The sequence below is a fragment of the Paroedura picta genome, chromosome 3 (genome assembly GCF_049243985.1).
Source record: "Paroedura picta isolate Pp20150507F chromosome 3, Ppicta_v3.0, whole genome shotgun sequence".
Taxonomy (NCBI): domain Eukaryota; kingdom Metazoa; phylum Chordata; class Lepidosauria; order Squamata; family Gekkonidae; genus Paroedura; species Paroedura picta.
Window position 1 is genome coordinate 149,095,356 of NC_135371.1, and position 19,804 is coordinate 149,115,159.

General features: G+C 44.0%; 1 protein-coding gene across 2 annotated transcripts in view; it reads right to left on the bottom strand.

Moving 5' to 3' along the window:
• The window catches only part of LOC143833155 (uncharacterized), a 42,115-nt gene that overhangs the window by 10,063 nt on the left and 12,248 nt on the right, over positions 1–19,804 (bottom strand). Inside the window, exons 1-4 of one of the 2 annotated variants that reach the window (XM_077328624.1) lie at positions 15,858–16,256; positions 14,421–14,652; positions 9,187–9,363; positions 1,474–5,083 (exon numbers count right to left, since the gene is read on the bottom strand). In XM_077328624.1, the coding sequence (XP_077184739.1) occupies positions 1,474–5,083; positions 9,187–9,363; positions 14,421–14,652; positions 15,858–16,106 (4,268 nt within the window). In that variant the 5' untranslated portion in view covers positions 16,107–16,256. Of the gene's footprint in view, positions 1–1,473; positions 5,084–9,186; positions 9,364–14,420; positions 14,653–15,857; positions 16,257–19,804 lie in introns of those variants that run through there. The other variant, XM_077328625.1, reaches the window with a different exon arrangement.

The window sequence follows — 19,804 nt, forward strand, 5'->3', positions numbered from 1 at the left end:
CCCCTTGCACAAAATAGAAAGAAAAGGTGCTATAGTAGCTGTAAAGGGAAGGATAAGAAAATGAGGAGCCAAGAGCTCTGGTGCACATTTTTAACTGATCTGTTAGTTTTATTCAACTGTTAGAGCAGAAGTGTCGAACTCATTTGTTATGAGGGCCAAGACTGATGAATGTCACTTTGTTGGGCATATCTGTAGTCATTAATAAAGCTGGAAAGGGGTGCTGGGAGGAGCTGGGACTCACTACGTAACAAATGGCCAGTCAGGAAGGATGTCCTGCCCCTGGTCGTATCCCCCCTTCCAGTCCGGTAAGCAGGAGCTGGGAGGGAGGAGGGCCTGGGACTGTGGGCCAGTTGGGGGACAGAACCTGTGCTGGGGAACCTGTCAGTGCTCCCACCACCCCGAGCAGCTCCAGTCGTGGTCTTGCCCGGCCTTGGTAGAGCTGCTGGGGTGGCAAGAGGAGGAGCAGAGTGCCCCCCCCGTACTTCTCTCCCACCCTGAAAAGGCCTGCCAAGGCCTCTCCAGGCCTTGGCTGGCCTGCCCAGGGAAGTGTGGGGAGGGATGGCCTAGCACCTGCAAGTGATCAGATTGCTGATTCCAGCCCATTATTTATAGTATACTATTATCTCTTACATCATTATATTCCCGTGTGTTCAAAAAATAAGAGGCCAGTTCTAGGACTATCCTACTTTGTAGAGAAGCCTAGTGAGCTGCTTTCCTTTCCTCAAAGGAACACTTAAGTCTGCTTAGCTCTCATAAGGTTTTTCTGCATTCTCATTTCCCTCACTTGTGGGTTCCTGTTGCTTCTTTTTTTCCCTATAAGTGTTTGTTCCCTCTAGTGGTGGATTCAATATTACATTGCTGCATGTCCAGCATATCTCACTGCAGATTTAAACTGCAGGTTTTCTATGCCAGTCATAAAATGAATTAATATCTAATCAACTGTTAGAGGGAGCAAATGACATGTGAAATAGGTTTTTTTTTTAAATCCTCAAGCAACAGGAACAAACACGTAAGGAAAATGAGAATGCAGGAAAGCCCATGGTAGTTCTTATATTGTATAGGGGGTAACATTCAAACTGAATAAACTGATTAAGAAGCTAACACCACGGTTGCCATCCCTGGAATGGGAAATTCATGGAGATTTGGCAAAGGTGGGATTTGGGGAGGGACAAGACATCTGCTGTCATTTTCTGCAGTGGAATTCATCTGTATTGTCTGGAGATCAGCTGTAATACTGCCACATTTCCAGGCCCCATGTGGAGGCTGACAGTCCTAGCTAATGTAGAGTTCAGGATGCATTCCTTTGCAAATGATAACTGTAGTTTAATCCAACAAAATCTCATTGAATGTTAAATTCCTTCCATTATAGTCCATCAAGTTAGTCTGGTAGCAGTGCATTAAAACTTGAAAGTATCTTTGATGGCTTGCTCCCATGATGCTCTGGTTCATAGTAACTTGTTAGTTTTGTCTTACCTGACTTCCTGTAGGCGGCTGAAAGCGATGTATTTCCGGAAGAACAAGGCAAGCCTTTCCGCATTGCTGTGTAATGCCTGAGTGATTGCCTCTTTGGCTTTGATATACAGGTCTGAGTCAAGCCCGGCCTTCTGGTTAACTTCTTCCAGCAGCTCCAAGTTTCTCCTCTGCTCTTCCACATTTATTGAGTAACGTTTCTCTGTGAGACCAGGTGCAGGAAAACCATCATCTCTGAGTAACGGCTTAGAGAGCAAAGTACTGTCCAGGTCAAAGGAATCGAGATATTCATGACTAGATTCAGGGCTAAGCTGGGGGGTGGTAGGAAGTCGGCCAGTTTTGCGGGTGGCAGGAAGGAGATAATCTGTACGGGTAGTAGGTGGTAGTTGAGCTTTATATGTTGGAGCCTCAATTTTGATGGATGTAGGTTCCTTGGGTTCCTTCCACTGGACCTCCTTGACCGACTCCCCCTGGATGCTGGTCCTTATCATTTGAAACTGGGGAGCCAGGATCTTCTCTTCATTGCGTATCTGCTTCTGTCTCTCCTGCACCTTCCTGAACTGGGTCTGCTGCTTGCGCTGCTGGGCCTGATGCCATTGCATTTGACGCTGCCAGCGCTGCTGCTGCTGCTGATAGCGCTGCTGCCAGACGCGCTCCTGCGCTTGCAGTTGCTCCCGCTGCTTCTCCTGCCACTTCTTGTACTGCAGCTCCTGCTCCACCTTTTCCTGCTGCCAGGCCTCGAGCTGCTTATCATGGTCCACCAGCTGCTGTTGCCACTGGCTTCGCTGCTTCTCTCTCTCCTCCTGCTCCGCCTGCCAGGTGCGCAGCTGCTCCTTGCGCCAGGCATGCACCTGTTCCCAACGTCCCTGCTCTTCTATTTGCTCCTTCTTCAGCAAGAGTTGCTGCTCGTACTGTTGCTGTAGCATCTGCAGCTCCTCCCGCAGCTGGCGCAGTTGCTCCTGCTGTTGCTCCTGCTGTAGCCTCCAATACTGCTGCTGCTCATCATAGTCCTGCTTCAGCTGCTGCCAATACTCGAGCTGCACGCTCCATAGGATCTCTTGCTCCTGCTGCTGCTGCCGCCGCTGGTTCCACTGCTCCTGCTGCCCCTCAAATAAATGCTGCCAGTGGTTCAGATATTGCTCTTCATCACAGAGTCTTAGGCGTTCATCCTGCAACCTCGATTGTTCCTCCTGTAGCCTCTCTTTCTCCCACTCTAGCCGCTCCTGTAGGTGCATGAACCAAAGCCCCTGTTGGGATGATGACTCCGTCAGACTCTGCCTCGCAGCAAGTTGTGGCTCCGTTGCTTGCCTTTTCTCTTCCTGGACTCGCAGAACCACTTCAGGCAGGTGAAACACCTTTTCTTCCTTGAGATATGGAGACTTGGACGAGTCCTCTATCTTCTCTTGCTGCTTTTGTAGATCTGGAGATGCTGCTTGGACTTTTTTCAAGTATTTTGGTCTCAGCTTTGAAAGCTTACGGACTTTGGGGAACATTTGTTGTTCTCCTTCAGGAGGACTCAGAGAACTAACTGAGGATTCTTGGGAAAACACAGACTGAGTGCCAGGGGGAGACAGATGTTCCTCTTCCTCGCTTCTTAGGCTCGGGGACCTCTGGCTCATCATGGCACGTCTGTATTTGGGCTTCATTGCAGAGAAGCATTCATCCAGTTTTCTATCTATTGCCTCATAGAGATGTTGGACTTCTGGGTTGGTTGGCTTCATGGGTTGCGTCAAGCTTTCTGAGGGAAACTTCTTTAGTCTTTCCAGCTTGTCGTCTATGCAAGCTAGGATAGATGCCTGAAACTCTTGAAGGGCAGACTGCATGTCCTGGCCAGAGGATGCTTCATCAATGCTTTCCCTAGACTTAGGTAATTGTTCACTTTCAGGCCTTTTCATTATGGGTGCTTTTGCAAGAATGTCTGCAGGGGGGAGGCTTCCATACATCTGCTCTGCTAGATCGTCTTCAGAGGTTATGTCTAATTCCTCAAAAAGTTCTTTGAGAGTCTCTTCTTTTATCACACCACCTTTCTCCCTGGCAATCTCTTGCAACTGTGTGCCTAAATCATGGATGATATATCTTATAAACTTGGCTTGCTTGCTTTTCTCAGCTTCTCGTTCACTGATATCTGTTGGTCTCTCCGCCAATATATTTCTAGGGTCTATCATTTCTGTCTCTTCTTTGAGTATGGCAATTTCCTGGCTCTGTGCCTGCGTCTTGCCAGCATCCTGACTCTCAGATTCTTCCTTCTCAGCTGTTCTCCTCAGCGACGGACTTCCGTCTGGCAATTCTGCATCTAACATCTCACTGGTATCTGGAGCTGTCAAGGGGACCTGATCTGCTATGTCGCCTTGGAATGTGGCATTCTTTTGGAATCTGATGCTATGTATGATTTTCCGCACTGATTGTTTCAGTGACAGCTTCTGTAGAGTAGGCTGCCTATCCGTTTGGATGCTTGAAGGCTTAGCTTTGTCTATTGGAGGTTCTGTTACTAGTTTCTTTGCAGAAAAATCAATGTCTTCTTGGATACTGGGGGTGTGAACATTTTCTGCTAAGGGCTGTGATGATGGTCCCCCTTCAGGTGTTATTTCTTGAATACCACCTTGAGGCCCTGCTTCAGATGACTGGGGTAAAGGACTTTCTGTGACACTGGCTGCTGCTAATTGGGATATTTGTAATTTTGTTTTCTTGGAATCTTGTATGGCAGTGGGAACTCTGTCGGCTTTCAGTTTTGGGGTGGGTTCGACAGCTTTCTGTATAGGAAACTCCAAACCTGATTTTTTTTCAAGTGGGGCTGTTTCTCTTGGTGACGTTTGTGGTACTATCTGTGGCATTCTCTCCTCCCCTTGAAACTTCACAGTCCTCTTAATTTGAGTGTCCTGAGCAGGGGGAGTCTGTGCCATGGAAGCAACTGGTGCTGACATTTCAGTGTCATCAATTTCCGCCTTGCATGTCTGTTTTTTCACCTCCTCCAAGCTTGAAGATCTTTCAATTTCCATACCAGGCCCCTTCCTAGCTGGTGGCTGAAATTTTGGAAGTTGTTTTACAGAGGCCTTCTTGTTCTCATCAGTTTCAAGATCCACCTGTGGCTTTTCCTGCTCTTGAGGAATCTTGCTTGAAGGAAACTTGCCAAGGGAGGTCTTACTCACCTGTGCTCTCTCATATGCACTTCGCAATTCCCTTTGCATGGCTTCATTTGTGGTGAGGAGTACCTTGCATCTTTCTTCAGCATGTTGGACTTGCATTTCTAATGCTGCCTTCTTCTCTATGATCATTCTCAATTCCCTCTGCAGGCTTGTAATTTGGGGGTCCTGCTTTCGACTTTCTGCAGCTCCCACTTCCAACTTTATTTTTAGGCTACGGCACTGCCTACTTAAAAGGCCAAAGGCCTTTGCCAAGTTTGCCACCATAGCTGCCATATATTTGACAGCATTCACTTCTCCTTTGTTGAACAATGAAAGATCGGCAACTTCCAGTATCATATCGTTAATCTCATTAGTAAGGTTTAAAGTATGGACATCGTCTTCCACCATCTGCTCGGCTGTCAAAGGCTCTGCTAAGCTGGGCTTCTCTGCCACTTTATCTCTCCATGCTTTAAATATGCCAACTCTGGCAGCTGTGACAATTACAGAAAAAGAAAATTAGTGTATAAGCTAAGAGAAATTTAGACTGCTTCCATACGGAGGTTATGCTACTGCTTTATATCTAAATTGTACTGTAGTTTGTTCATTCGTAGTCATTTTTTGAGCTGCCACACAACCTCGTTCACCCCACTTTCCATGTTTCTCCAACCAATTTTCCAACTTTCCCAGATCAACTGTGATATAGTCTCTTGGAAAAGATGGCAGTCAAAGCAGCTTTGTATGCTGTATTGATAGGAAGCTGGAAAGTTTTGCAAGTCCCACCCAAAAACAGTACCATTCTCCTTGCTTCAGCTCCACAGATGTAAAATATCCAAAAAATTCTGAAGTCATGGGGGAAATGCTTTTTTTCTTTTCTTTCTTTTCATTTTGTTCTTCTTTGGGGAGGGTGAAATTTTGAGAGAAAATTAAATATATGTAGCAGTCGTTTTCCTATAAAATTTAGACTTCTTTTTCTGATTATTGAACAATGTAACATGCATCATTGATAACTTAGCATACAAAATTGTACTATTTTGCATATTTATGGCATTTCAACCTATATCTCCATTTTCTATAGCTAGCTTCCCCATTGAGCTTTATTCTCAAAATGCCAGCCGACATACACAACACACTGGGATGCTTATAGACACCCCTGCTCCTTCTTTCCTTAACTTTATATTTTTACATCTATTACTGTATCCGCAATACCGTATATAAGCTGAGTTTTATAGCACAGTATTCACACTGAAAAATTCCTCCTCGGCTTATACGTGGGTATATACGGTAATTGAAATAACAGCCTGCTCCCAGCCAGCCAACCGTTACATTGCTTGTATGGCACTGGTCAGACCACACCTGGATTACTGTGTGCAGTTCTGGAGGCCTCACTTCAAGAAGGATGTAGATAATTGAAAGGGTACAGAGGAGAACGATGAAGATGATCTGGGGCCAAGGGACCAAGCCCTATGAAGATAGGTTGAGGGACTTGGGAATGTTCAGCCTGGAGAAAAGGAGGTTGAGAGGGGACATGATGAAAGGTTGTCATTTGGAGGAGGGCAGGATGCTGTTCCCGTTGGCTGCAGAGGAGAGGACACGCAGTAATGGGTTTAAACTACAAGTGCAATGATATAGCCTAGATATCAGGAAAAAAATTTTCACAGTAGGATGCTTTGGGCTGATCCTGCGTTGAGCAGGGGGTTGGACTAGATGGCCTGTATGGCCCCTTCCAACTCTATGGTTCTATGCTTCTGCAAGCCTCCTGCAAGCTGAAGCTTGCTTGCTCTGACTGCTTTTAGGACAGCAATGGTTTGACTGAGGGACTCTGATCTTTTTTTTTCCTTTGGCCTTCACTTCTTCCAAACTATTCTTTTGGTTTCTGTGGGTGGGGTGGGGTGGGGTGGGTTTTGGAGGTGCTTTGGGATGTACTGTTTTTCCTAATGTTTATTTCTTCTTTTTTCTGAGGGGCTGCATTGTTTGCCTTTTCTTCTTGGGGTTGTGTTTCTTTTAAAAGTTGATTTTTACAGTTCTTTATTTCAGTGTTGAGATTTATAGTTCTTTATTTCAGTGTTTTGTTCTGGGGAGGCACTGCAATTTTAGTTAGAGTAGTCCATTCTCCCAGTTTGGTAGCTGTTGTACTTGTTGTAGGAGGTTGTCAACTTTGGGTACTATTGTTCTGCTCTGGAATGCTGGCCCTCTTTTGCACTGACAGAGCTAGTTTACTGTTTTTTCTTTGAAATAAGTATTCAAAAACATTTAACTTACTGGTGCCTCAATTAATGTAAATTTACCAGTAACTTCTACATTTCCCACCCTTGGCTTATATGCGAGTCAATAAATTTGCCCAGATTTTGTGGTAAAATTAGATGCCTCGGCTTATATGCACGTCAGCTTATATGCAAATATATACGGTAAGTAAATAACAACATACAGTATTTGCTGGCGTATAAGACTACTTTTCCCCCCTGAAAAACATGCCTCCAAGTGGGGGGGTCGTCCTATACGCCGGGTGCACTTCAGTTGGGATAGACATAGCTGCCCATAGTGGCGCATAGTACTGTAATGTAATGTAACAAACTCTATATTTTGAGTGGAAATGTTGGGGGGTCGTCTTATACTCCCAGTCGTCTTATACGCCAGCAAATACGGTATGTTAGGCATATATTAGAGAAATTATTTGGATTTGGGGACCCATGTTGTTGTTTCCCACTCCATTGTTTCCGCTTAAGTAATTAACTCTCAGGTTACCAAATATACAAAGTATATTTATTCTCCAGACCAGTCTTTCTCAACTTTTTTTTACTGTTGAGAAACCCCTGAAACATTAATCAGGCTTCAAGAAACCCCAGAAGTGGCACAATTGTGCAGAATATGGTTGGGAAGCAGAACTGTGTACACGCCCACCTGGGGCCCCTCCTCTTTCCCTCCAGGCCCATCATTAGCCATTTTGGGTGATCAGGTGGGTGGGTTAACATGACCATATATGGTCATATCACCCGATAAATGTTTAACAATTTTTTAAAATGTATAGAAAATTAACTAATACCCAATTTTTCGGGAAACTCTCCTAGGGCCATCACAAAACCCAAGGTTTTCACGAAACCCTGGTTGAGAAAGCCTGCTCTGGACATTTGCTGACTGTATCATTTATAAGTAAAAGAACACAATATGTTAAACATACATTAGAGACATTGTTTTCTGTTTACTGAAGATTTTGGGCCACATGTTGTCCTTTCCCACGTCCAATAGATATTGTTTATGATTGTATGTAGCTTTATGCATACTCGGATATTCTTAACTGTATTTTCCACTCTTTTCTGTACATAATTTAATATACTCATCCATTTTCTGATTATCATTGTTTGTAATTGCATTCATACACAGTGACTTTGCCCCCTTTTATCCCAGTTACTGACTTTTAAGCAGCAGCATTATGTCAATTCCATTTGGCATCATTTGATACTATACAGCTATACAGCTGTATAATTTACAGATATACAGCTATTGCTGTAGCCTAAACTATATTATACATTGATTACTGATTTTTTCTAAAAGAAGAACAACAAAAAAAGCCCCATGATGGCACAAGAGAGTGTGTGTGTGTGGGGGGGGGGGTAAGCACTCTGTGGACATTCCATTGCTGCCACAAGTGCTTCTGACATCACAGATTAAAAGGGAAGAAGCATGGAAAATCATTGCTGTGTGGATGCAGTCTTAGTTCAGAAGGAAAGAGCCACTGGACCAAGGATTGTCAGATATGAGCTTTCTTATAAATGAAGAAAACTCTAAAACGGGGGTCGCAACCCCTGGTCCGTGGCCCGGTAGGGGGCCGCGAAGGCCACGGTACTGGGCTGCCGGCAGCCGCACCTGCCTCCCTTCGCTCCCGGCCTGGCTAGCTTCTCGCTGCAAGAGGGAGGGGAAGAGGCAGGCACGGCTGTTGGCACGCCGGCGACGCAAACGTGCATGCGCGGAGCTGCTGCGCATGCACGTTTTTGCCAGCAGGGGTGCTAACATGCATGCATGGCAACTTTGCGCATGCGCATTAGTGCCCCCTGCTGGACAAAACATGCATGCGGGGCTCTCCCCCACCCCCGGAGGCGGTCACCGGCCACAGAAAGGTTGGGGACCGCTGCTCTAAAAGACCCCCCCCCAGTTTTGTAGCACTGATCCCTCTCCTTCTCCCAGAGTGACTGCTAGTGGGTCAGATAAGAAGACTAGGAGAAAACAGAGTTCCTATTATACTCCCAAGAACTGTAAAACAATGAGAGCAATAAGCTGTTAGGAAGGACACAGCATGGGCAGTATTGTGCTGGCAGTAACAGGAGTGATGCTTTAAAATATGACCAGGATACACAGAAACAAAATAAGCCTTTCCTAGTGATTACCCATATTTCCTTACCAAGGTTTGCCTGACCTTCCTTGAATTCTGATACTTCTTTAATTGCTCTGGAGAGGCCTCCTTAGTCTGATACTGGCCTTTGTCTTGTGTGTTTGACTTTTCAAAAGCTTATCAGCTTATCGGCACTGGATTTTTCCTTCTAGGAAGCCAACAGCAGGCACAAACACTTTGGCCTTGATGTTCTTTTCTATGTTTACATACCTGACTTTCGTCTCATCTTCTCTCTTTCTTGTAAGATTGGGTGGCACAACTTGATCAGATACAGAATATTCTCTTGGATGGCATGGAAGTGTTTCAGGAGTCTCTTCTGTACCTCATCAATCCAGTCTTCAGTGAGGGTGACTTTTTCTTGAAGTTCAATTGTTTTCATCATTTCACCTGGGATTTTAAAACCAAAATTAGTGTTCATTAAACGATCACAAATATGAGTCCAGTAGCACCTTTAAGACCAACAAAGATTTATTCAGGGCATGAACTTTCAAGTGCAAGCGTGCTCATGCCCTGAATAATTCTTTGTTGGTCTTAAAGGTGCTACTTGACTCTGATTTTATTGTAATCCCAAATATGGTTGAACTAGTATAACAGAGACTGAAAGGACCAAACAGTTCCCAGAGCATCCTTTTTGACCCAAACAGATGAGGCAGTGGCAGTTCCATGTCTGAAGCTCCCAGCAAATTTTCAAGTCCAGTTACTTAATGCACTGCGGAAGGCAGGTAGGGGTCAAGCCTTCTGCCTTGTGTGCCATTTTCCCAGCCTATACTGATCATCGAGGAACTATTTGTCCTATTACAGAAACATTTCAGGTAAAGGACCCACATGTTTACTTGAATTGAACAAATAAAATCTCCCAAGGACAATTCAGGTTAGGAAAATGAAAGAGGTAACTCTTATATTCCCATTCACACATTTATGGGTACAGATTAGGGTGCTTGCATGCTTTCCAGTGTAAGTTTTTTTTAATGCTTGGAGGTTGAGAGACCTCTTGTCCAGTCACCCAGCCCCTTACATTTCTGGGAAATCCATGCCACTACTTTTCAAGACTAATAGCACTTTCATCCCATGTCTTGATTGATTGATAGATTGATTTGACTTGATTTTATTTGATTTCTGACCCGCCACTCCCAGCAAGCTGGCTCATAGTGGGTTACAAACAGTAAAACTCCACAGTAAAACAATAAAAATAGTCCAAAAAAAATCCTCCCAGATGATGAACAATAAAACCTCTCCCCCACACTCAAAAACCTCCATCCAGTGTCTTAACAAATGTGCAGGATAGCATATATTATTTTCCCTTCCCTTTGGTATTCTCACAGTAACCCTGGGAGCTAGATTAGTCTGAGCATATGTGACAAAGTCCCCCATCCTGCTTCATGGCAGAATGGGATTTTGAACCTGGCTTTTCCAGATCCTGGTCCAGCACTCCGGCCACTATATCACACTGGCTGTTTCTAACTTGCCATCCCATCCTAAGCATTTCTGCTCAGAATTCTGTTCACCTAGTGGGACTTATTCCCAGGAAAATTGCCTTAGGACTACACCAAAAGTTCAGCTTGTTTCTGAAGAGCTCCAAAATAAGGAACACCTTGTGAGACAGCAAGAGCACGACAACATATGTGAATCAGAATATTATTGGTTTATCATTAGAGTATTCCATCCTTGACATGTATTTCCAGGCCTGGGGCATCTCTTTTTTTTCATTATTTTCTCTGGCAGAAATAAAGAACAAAGGTCTTTAACAAATGTTAAATTTAGACTGATTACCACCTATGTTTAATATGAATTTTGTGCTTTGTCCCACCTTAATAAATATCCAAATATCCCACGTATGACACAAGGGAAGCTCAAAGGCCCCGCTCTGTCAGATTAGGGCAGTGGTTCCCAAGCTACAGGGCAAGCCGAAGAAAAACATGGGACATTTTGAGAAGCAGCAGATTTCCAGGAGTCCTTTCCAGAGCCTAAGGCACATTTCTCCTAACAGCAGAGATTCAGCATTGTGAACATCCAGAGACGTACTAAAGAGGTGGTGACTAGTGGGTCAGCTGCTGCTTCTAAGAACTTCTTCAAAGAAGAAGAAGGAGGAGGAGGAGGAGTTGGTTCTTATATGCTGCTTTTCTCTACCCAAAGGAGGTTCAAAGCAGCTTATAGTTGCCTTCCTTTTCCTCTCACCACAACAGACACCCTGTGAGCAGGGGAGGCTGAGGGAGCCCTGATATCACAGCTCGGTCAGAACAGTTTTATCAGTGCCATGGCGAGCCCAAGGTGACCCAGTTGGCTGCATGTGGGGAAGCGCAAAATCAAACCCTGCTTGCCAGATTAGAAGTCTGCACTACAGCTGGTGTTTGGTCAAGTAGTTCAGAGAAAACAGTTACATTTAGAGCTGTGACCAGAACCAGCCTTGAAACTCTGATTCATGAGCATATTTGCCTGAATGGCAAACACTGCACTGGCATTTTCAAACTTCCTTGGCAAGAAAGTATGTCCTTTTGAAACAAGCATTCAGATCACTTCACTGCAAAGTCGTGGACTAATAGCCTTTGATGGGAAATACAGTTTCCCAGCCCTGACTTTGGTAGGCAGAGAAATGTACTGAAGTGTTCTCTTAATTGAGCTTCAAGTGACTGGGCAAAATGATGCAGTTTGTTTTAGACGAGTAGGTCTGACATGAGATCAGTGATGGAAAAGAACCATCAGAGACGCAGGGTATTTTGTTCTGCCATGGCAGATATATTTGTAAAAGTACAGTCCCTGCTAAGACCCCGGTGAGCCATTCATACACAATACATGACTTTATTTTCCCAAGTCCCTGTCCTCTTCTCATCTGACGTTGGGATCTTTTTCCAGACAACTGGAATCAACAATCCACATTTGTCATTTTCCCCTTTTCGAGTCAATAATTGCTTCTGTAATAGAGACATACAAAACCTCAAACTGAGGCCTTATTTGTTTTTGAGAGCCAGCATGGTGAAGCAGTTAGTGCTGGACTAGGATAACCCAGGTTCAAATCACCAATCATCCATGAAGCTCAGTGGGTGTCTTTCTCTCACCTGAAACTCCATCACAGGGTTGTTGAGAAGATAAAAGGGCAAACTATGACACACTGAGCTCTTTGAATAGACAGTGGTTTAAAAAGTGACAGATTGGTTTATTTTTACACTGACTCATTGGATCTATAGTTAGAGATCCTTGGAATGCATGAAGGGGCAAGTGGGATTGCACACGTGTGTTAATTTTAAGCATGTTTTAATTATTGTGCGCATGTATAGAGACTGTATTCTAACCTTAATAAGAATGCATGAAAGTTGGGAATGAGAACAGCATACTAGATCTTACTATTGTATTAAATCCTTCCTCCAAGGAACTTCTGGTTAGTGTAAGGAGGAGGAGGAAGAGGATACCACATGTTTGATTAGGGAAATTAAAAATAATTTTAAAATAAAATATGTCTAAGCAGGGGTTTTGCCTACAAATGAAAAGCAGAATTCAGTGCCATTCCGCACAACTTAAATGTAGACGAAGTCTTACCTTTTGTAAACGCGATTAATTTAACGTTCTGCCTGATGTCGTAAACAAACCACAAAACTCATGCCAAACTCCAGCAACAATCGGAATTTTATAGTGCTTAGGGGGAAATCCAGAAAAGCTATAGTTCTAAGCACAAGCTGCAGCACATCAGCGAATGACACGTGCATTCTCCAAATAGCGGAAGAAAGAATGTCCCTCCCTAGCTCTCACCCTCCAACTTCCGGAGACGCAATCACCTTTTCCCCCTTAAACTGGCGAAAGCAACGAATAAGCAAGGCTTCTTCGGCTGAAGTCCCTCCACAAGCAATTCAGAAGTGCTTAACAGTAAAACAAAGCTCCCTTCTGCAATTGTCTAAAGTTTCTGAGCACAATACAGCCCTCTGTTTGACACTGCCCGTAATTTTGGCCAGAAAGACCGTTTATGCACTGGGAACTTGACTGCCCCAGATCCTGTGCAGGAGCACAAATCAGGGCCGGATGAAGCACACCTGACAAAATGCTCCTCCATGTTGGTGCAGGAATAGGTGAGGCAACCTGCCACGACTAAAACTCTAGCCTGCAGCCCAGCATGAAACCTCCAGTGCATAAACGGTCAAATTGAACCCATGGGGGGAGATTTTTTTTTTACTTGAAGAGCATGTAAACGATTAAGCACCAGCTCTTACGCCAGCAATAAAGGTTTTTAATGAACAAATATTCATTGCTTCGGGTGTTTTTGGGTTTTTAAAAAACAGTTTTTAAAGGGAAAGGGGCTTTTCAGGAGCACGAACAGAACAGTTCATTGGCTGTTCTGTTTGATTGACGGCCAGGGGCGGAAAGAAGTGTGGAAAATATTGCCTCCTTTGTTGTGATTCCGGCGAGATTGGAAACCAGTGGGGAATTAATAGACCGCTACTGGGACTTCAATATTCCACTAGAATTGAAGGTGTGCGGAATGATGAAATTCCACTATTAAATATAGCGTTTCTGCATACTGCAAACATTTAGCAACATTGGTCATTGTGCGGAATGGCCCTCAATGTTGTCCTCCGCAAACAAGAACCAAATAACTATTGATTCATAAGAACAAAGAGTCCAGCAGCACCTTTTAGATCAACAAAGTTTTATTCAACGTATGAGCTTTCATGTGCACACACACTTCTGTAACACTGTATCTAAGGAAGTGTGTGTGCACACAAAAACTCATATATCTTGAATAAAACTTAGTTGGTCTTAAAGGTGCTATTGGATTCAAAATTTGTTCTGCTTCTTCAGACCAATACGGCTACCCACTTGAATCTATTGATTCATTAGTGATGTTGCCAGCCTTGGACAGAACAGGAGGCAATTACTTAAGCTGTAAAATAAAGCAAGAAAAGAAAAATTGCAGGAAGAAAAAGGTTTTTTAGTGGACTGTGCTGGACTAGAAATACATAGGCTCTCGCCTGTTAAGATGCATTCTTGCAGCAATATAGTGTTCGGTAGAGCAGGGGTAGTCAACCTGTGGTCCTCCAGATGTCCATGGACTACAATTCCCATAAGCCCCTGCCAGTGTTTGCTGGCAGGTGCTCATGGGAATTGTAGTCCATGGACATCTGGAGGACCACAGGTTGACTACCCCTGCTGGAGAGCACTCAGTATCAATTCCAACTACAACTGTTCAAAAGGAATGATTGGCAGTTTTGCAGGGTCAACTCTATGCCACAATTTAGCTATCCCTGCTCTATGTCATTATACTCTTCTCCCTCCCTCCCTTGTCCCCCTAGGCTATACCCAAAAAGTTGCAGCTATTTCCCAACCCAGAGCTGGCAACCCTATTATTATATTTACAAATAGTCATAGTTAAGGTCACATTTTTGATTAGCATATTTTTCAGCTGCATATATTACTAATAATTTCTCCCCGCCTCCTCCACATTATCCTATGGAACATACTCCAGGCTTTCAATGATTCCAGCACCGTCTGTAATTCCTTTTCTTTGAAAGCACTCCGATCCAGGGAATCATTGATTTCATCTAATAAATTAGACCGCCGGCTCTTCTCTTCCCATGTAGCTGTGTGGATGTACTCCCTTTCTAGCTCAGTGTCAAACCCGTCGTCTCTTTTGTAATGTTCATATGCCCGGTGCACTTTCTCTTGAATGTGATGAAGCTTCCTGGAAATGTCCTGTAAGGATAGAATTCAAACAACTGCAAAAGGAAAGCTGATACAGAGTTGCTCAAGGCAACAGGTCACTCCCCAATTGTACAACTCTGTCCCTTTTAAGGATCACTAAAGATTGAGCAGGAAAACTTGTTGGTTACCTAGTTACTGGGAAGTCTTATGTGGCCTCAGTTTTGGTGGCAAGAGGTAACCTATAAGGATATGGTATTCCTGGAAATATTTTAGTTCTATTCTAGTATGGTAGGATTTTTTTGTTTGCCTGCTGCTAACCTGAGTCTTAGGGAGAGCAGGGACTAAAAATGTAAATTACAAACCACTAGAAGAATCTAATCTGGGATTTTAATCACTTGCCTGCACAGCCCCCCCCCCCCTTCCCATCCTGGTGCTTTATGTATGAGTTATGCAACATGGGTTCATGGTGGAAGCTCTCTATTAATGACCAATATTGCAATGCCCCTGTATAGATCTAGATGGTGTGGCCTCATTTGTAATATCACTTACAGTTCTGGTCACCATCACTCATAAAGGACATTGCAGAGCTAGGAAAAGTACAGAGGAGGGCAACCAAGATTATGAGGTGTGATATGCCAAAAAGGCCAGCTGGGGAGTTTAAAAGCCAGCTGTGAAAGGACTGAGGGGGAGATGGCTGGAGTCGAGATATGTAGCTGAATAGCTGGGGGAGGAAAGAGAGAGCCAAGATACAGCAGAGAATGCAGCTGTGAAGTGTTCACCAGAGAACTTGAAAGGAGACCAAGCAGGACACTGAGGAATGGCCTAAGGAGAGGCCAGCAGACAGATGCAGCAGCTGGCGTGAGGTCTGGGGGTGGGGGGGGGGAGATCAACATGACCATATATGGTCATATCACCCAATAAATGTTTAACAAATTTAAAAAATAAGAAGTTAATTAATTCCCACCTATTTGGGAAACCCTTCCAGGGCCATCAAGAAACTCCAGGGTTTCACAAAACCCTGGTTGAGAAAGCCTGCATTAAGCCTTCTGAATCCCAGAGCCAGGAGGCAATATCAGGGGAAGACCTCAACCTCTGTGCCCTGTTGTTGGCCATTCAGATTGGCCCTTGTGTGAATCAGGATGCTGGACTATATGGATTGTTGGTCTGCTCCAGCAGGGTTCTTCTTATGTTCCCATACATACATAGCCCCCGACTCTATAAATTCCTCCAGGCATGTGCTCCGTTTTACTATATACCTTCTTTGCTCTTTCCAGTTGTGCTGTGTCAATTTTATTCAGTACATTCTTCACAGAATGAGGGATTTCGATGAAGGGGGATATTGTCATATCAAGTGAAGAGTCTGTGTCCTGGGCTTTTAGGAAGATTTCAGATTCTTGTTCTTCGGCACTTCCTGTATTTGATGAAGATGATGAAGATTCTTGGACAATCGCCTCAGGATGTAGTGTTGGCAGTTTGTCCCATGCCACAAATTTTTGGACATTCATCTCTGCAGCGTAGGCTTAGCCCGATAAACTTACTAGTCCTTTGTCAGATTGTTGAGAAAAGGGAATACTTGTTTTTCAAAAAAGTTAAGCTTTTTCCTGCGGTTAAGCAGAATCTCATCACTAGGAGATGAGCAGATTCTGTTTCTTTAGTTGATGTCATAGCTGCCATTCCATAGCTTCTAATCATGACATCACTGGATGGACAACAGATATTTGCATAAAAAGAAGCCCCAAGGAACAGAAACTGGTAGTTCTACAAGCTCATCTAGACATTCCATCCAAGAGGTCTGTAGAATGCATTACTGCCCCAGATAGATATGGCATTTCTTCAACAATTCAGCGGTGGATTATTCCATTGTAGAACAGCCAGCAACCAGTTGAAATGGATTGTATAATGCTTTCTCCTAGCATAAATCAGGACGGGACGATAGTCTTCTGGAAATGTATGGTACTGTTGATTATGTATTCAGAACCGAGGCGACTCCGTTGGGAGGTTGGGAGTTCGATCCCAGCAGCCGGCTCAAGGTTGACTCAGCCTTCCATCCTTCCGGGGTCGGTAAAATGAGTACCCAGCTTGCTGGGGGGTAAATGGTAATGACTGGGGAAGGCACTGGCAAACCACCCCGTATTGAGTCTGCCGTGAAAACGCTGGAGGGCGTCACCCCAAGGGTCAGACATGACTCAGTGCTTGCACAGGGGATACCTTTACCTTTACCTTAGAACAGCCAGCAACCGGTTGAAATGGATTGTATAATGTTTTCTCCTAGCATAAATCAGGACAGGACGATAGTCTTCTGGAAATGTATGGTACTGTTGATTATGTATTCAGAACAGAGGCGACTCTAACATTTAATAAACAACAATGTTTATTAAACAATGTTTATTAAATCGCAACAGGAACACAAAGTGAACTGAAAGTGCAACTTGCTGACTATTTATAACACCCTCGGGAAAGTTTCCCCAACTCTCCACCTCCAACAGCTGCATGCTCTTAAAGCCACAATACACAACACTTTTAATATTGTTTTGCTTTCTTGTCCAAAACCTGAATGCAAGAACTCATTTGTGTAATCTAAAAAACTAGTTAAAATGAAATGAAACCTACTTAGAAATTGTCAGATTATATTCAGTTGACATTTATCGGAAGACAAATATAGTAGTCCTATTGAGCATGTCTCCAGCTAGGGGACCATCAATACAAGGTGCTTTTCACACCTTCTGTGGGGTTTCCTCTTCCACTTTCATATGAAAGGTTTAGTGCATGGCTGAGACTATGTTATGCCTCATCCCATTAATACCTTGCAGTTTTTGTCCACACACATATGGTTGTACAGTGTTGGTGGTATCTGTTGTCACAAAGGGTAGCGTTAGAACCCTCCCACCTTTAATTAGGTATGGAGGAAGTAATATATATAGAGAGAGCCTCTTGTGGCACAGGGTGTTAAGGCAGCAGACGTGCTGTCTGAAGCTCTGACCATGAGCCCAGCAGCCGGCTCAGGGTTGACTCAGTCTTCCATCTTTCCGAAGTCGGTAAAATGAGTACCCAGCTTGCTGGGGGGTAAAACGGTAATGACTGGGGAAGGGAATGGCAAACCGCCCAATATTTAGTCTGCCAAGAAAACGCTAGAGGGCGTCACCCCAAGGGTCAGTTTTGATGCTTCCACAGGGGATACCTTTATCTTTACTTTTAAGTAATATATGTGCACCTCTACACTATGCTGCAAAGCAAATATAAGAACAATAGCTAACTTCTGTAATTTCAGTTGCATTTCATTGAAGGTGTAAAGCAATACTTGATTTGTATTTTTTTTAAAGCTGAGAAATTCCTGTTTTGTAAAGGTGAAGATAAAGAAGGATCTCATAATAGGGGGGGGGGGAGATGCAGTAGGGATTTTGAGCAGAAGTCATAATGAGGCCAAGAATGGCTAGAAGATGTTGATAAGGTGTGGCCAGATGGAAAAACAGGAGGAAAGCCCTTCTTCCTGCCTGCAGGGGAAAACAGCAATTGCACTTAAATAAATTCTGACAAATGAGATAATCTTAATTGTAATGGTCAGCCATAGTGGTGAGGAAAAAACCCTGAGCCTAGTAGCACCTTAGAGACCAACACATTTTTCCAGGGTATATGTTTATATTAGTAAAGCTCACTTTGTCCAAGAAAAGTAAATGGGGATCCATCAGTCCATATATCCAAGTCAGAAGGTAGGTGGGGCCAAGTGATAGAAAAACCTTCATAAAGATCGTCATCAAGAGTAAATTCAGCTTCCTCAGCAGCATTAGCCACAAGCTCTGAAGTAATCCAGCATTATAGATATGGTGCTACTATTGCAGGGTTTATTCAGTTGATTTTGTCTCTGACAACATGAGCTTTGCCTGCAGAAAGCACAGTTCACATCTGGCTTGTAATGTTCATCAGGCTGTCAAATCAGAATAGTGATCACCCCACAAAAGCCCTACAATTTCTCAAAAGAATTAGAGACTTTGTTGCTATAAATGTCTCTACAAACCACATCCTAATGCTCTTATGACAAACAAGCATTTCTCACCCTTAGCCTTAGTTCCCTGTCTGTTCATTGTGCAATGGGTGGGGAGGTACTAATCTTTCACTTATTGCTACAGTTATTGCCTCTGACACATTCCAACCTTCCTCCTATCATTGGTCTATGATGAGCTGTTACTGCTTACTCACTCAGATAGCATGCTTGGCTTGGTCTCACTCAACTGATCTATTCCTCCTATCAGCTGCTATTAGAGCCTCTAAGACAGGGGTTCCCAACCAGGGGTCCGAGGATCCCCAGGGTCCCATGGGAGCTCCAGAGGGGGTCTGCAGCTTTCCCCTTCTGCCTTAATGGACTCAGCCACAAGCTAGGGAACTGATTGCTTCCATGGCTCCCCCTCCTGAGCATGAGTTCTCTCATGGTTTCTGCACCTGGGTGGTGCCTGCATGTGTTGCTGTTGTTAGGTGCAAAGTCGTGTCCGACCCATCGCGACCCCATAGACAATGATCCTCCAGGGAATCCTCCAGCCTGCATGTGTACTCCCACCTTAAACTGCCTCCTGTTTCTCCCTCCTTCAGTTATCCTCAAGCCAGCTTGCTAACATGCGTCAATTCTAGGGTGTACGGCAAAGAGGCATGACCAGCCAACATCACCTCTGGGGCCTCTTGAAGCCTGAAAAATTATATCAGGGGCTCCTCCATGGTCAAAAAGTTGGAAAAGGCTGTTCTGTGATGTCTCATTCTTTTAATAGCACCGCTGCATTATGGATTCCTCTGTCTGCTCTTTTATTCTCCATTCTACAGAGCAGTAGAAATTAATCCATAAATGTAACATACTGAAAACACGAAGTTGATTCGGTGATGAATTGGACTCATATGGAACATGATAGCTAGAGCATGTCAAAAGCTCAGCATTGGGAACAACCCAAACTCTATTAGCATAAGTTTCTCTGATGGGGTTTACAAGAGCCCTGTCCTTTAATTGGTTTGCTTTCTTATCTGGGACAAAGAAAATGTACTTTTATTGAAGTTTAGAAACATTTTTCTTCTGTGAAAATAATGACACGTGATTTACTCCTGGGTGGGTGGGCTGAGGGAGGGCTGTTTTGCCCCCACTTCAACCCCCACCCTTCTCATGGATCTCCTTGTGAGTAGGCCAGAACTGTGGGTCTGGGAAATTCCTGTACTGATGATTCCACCC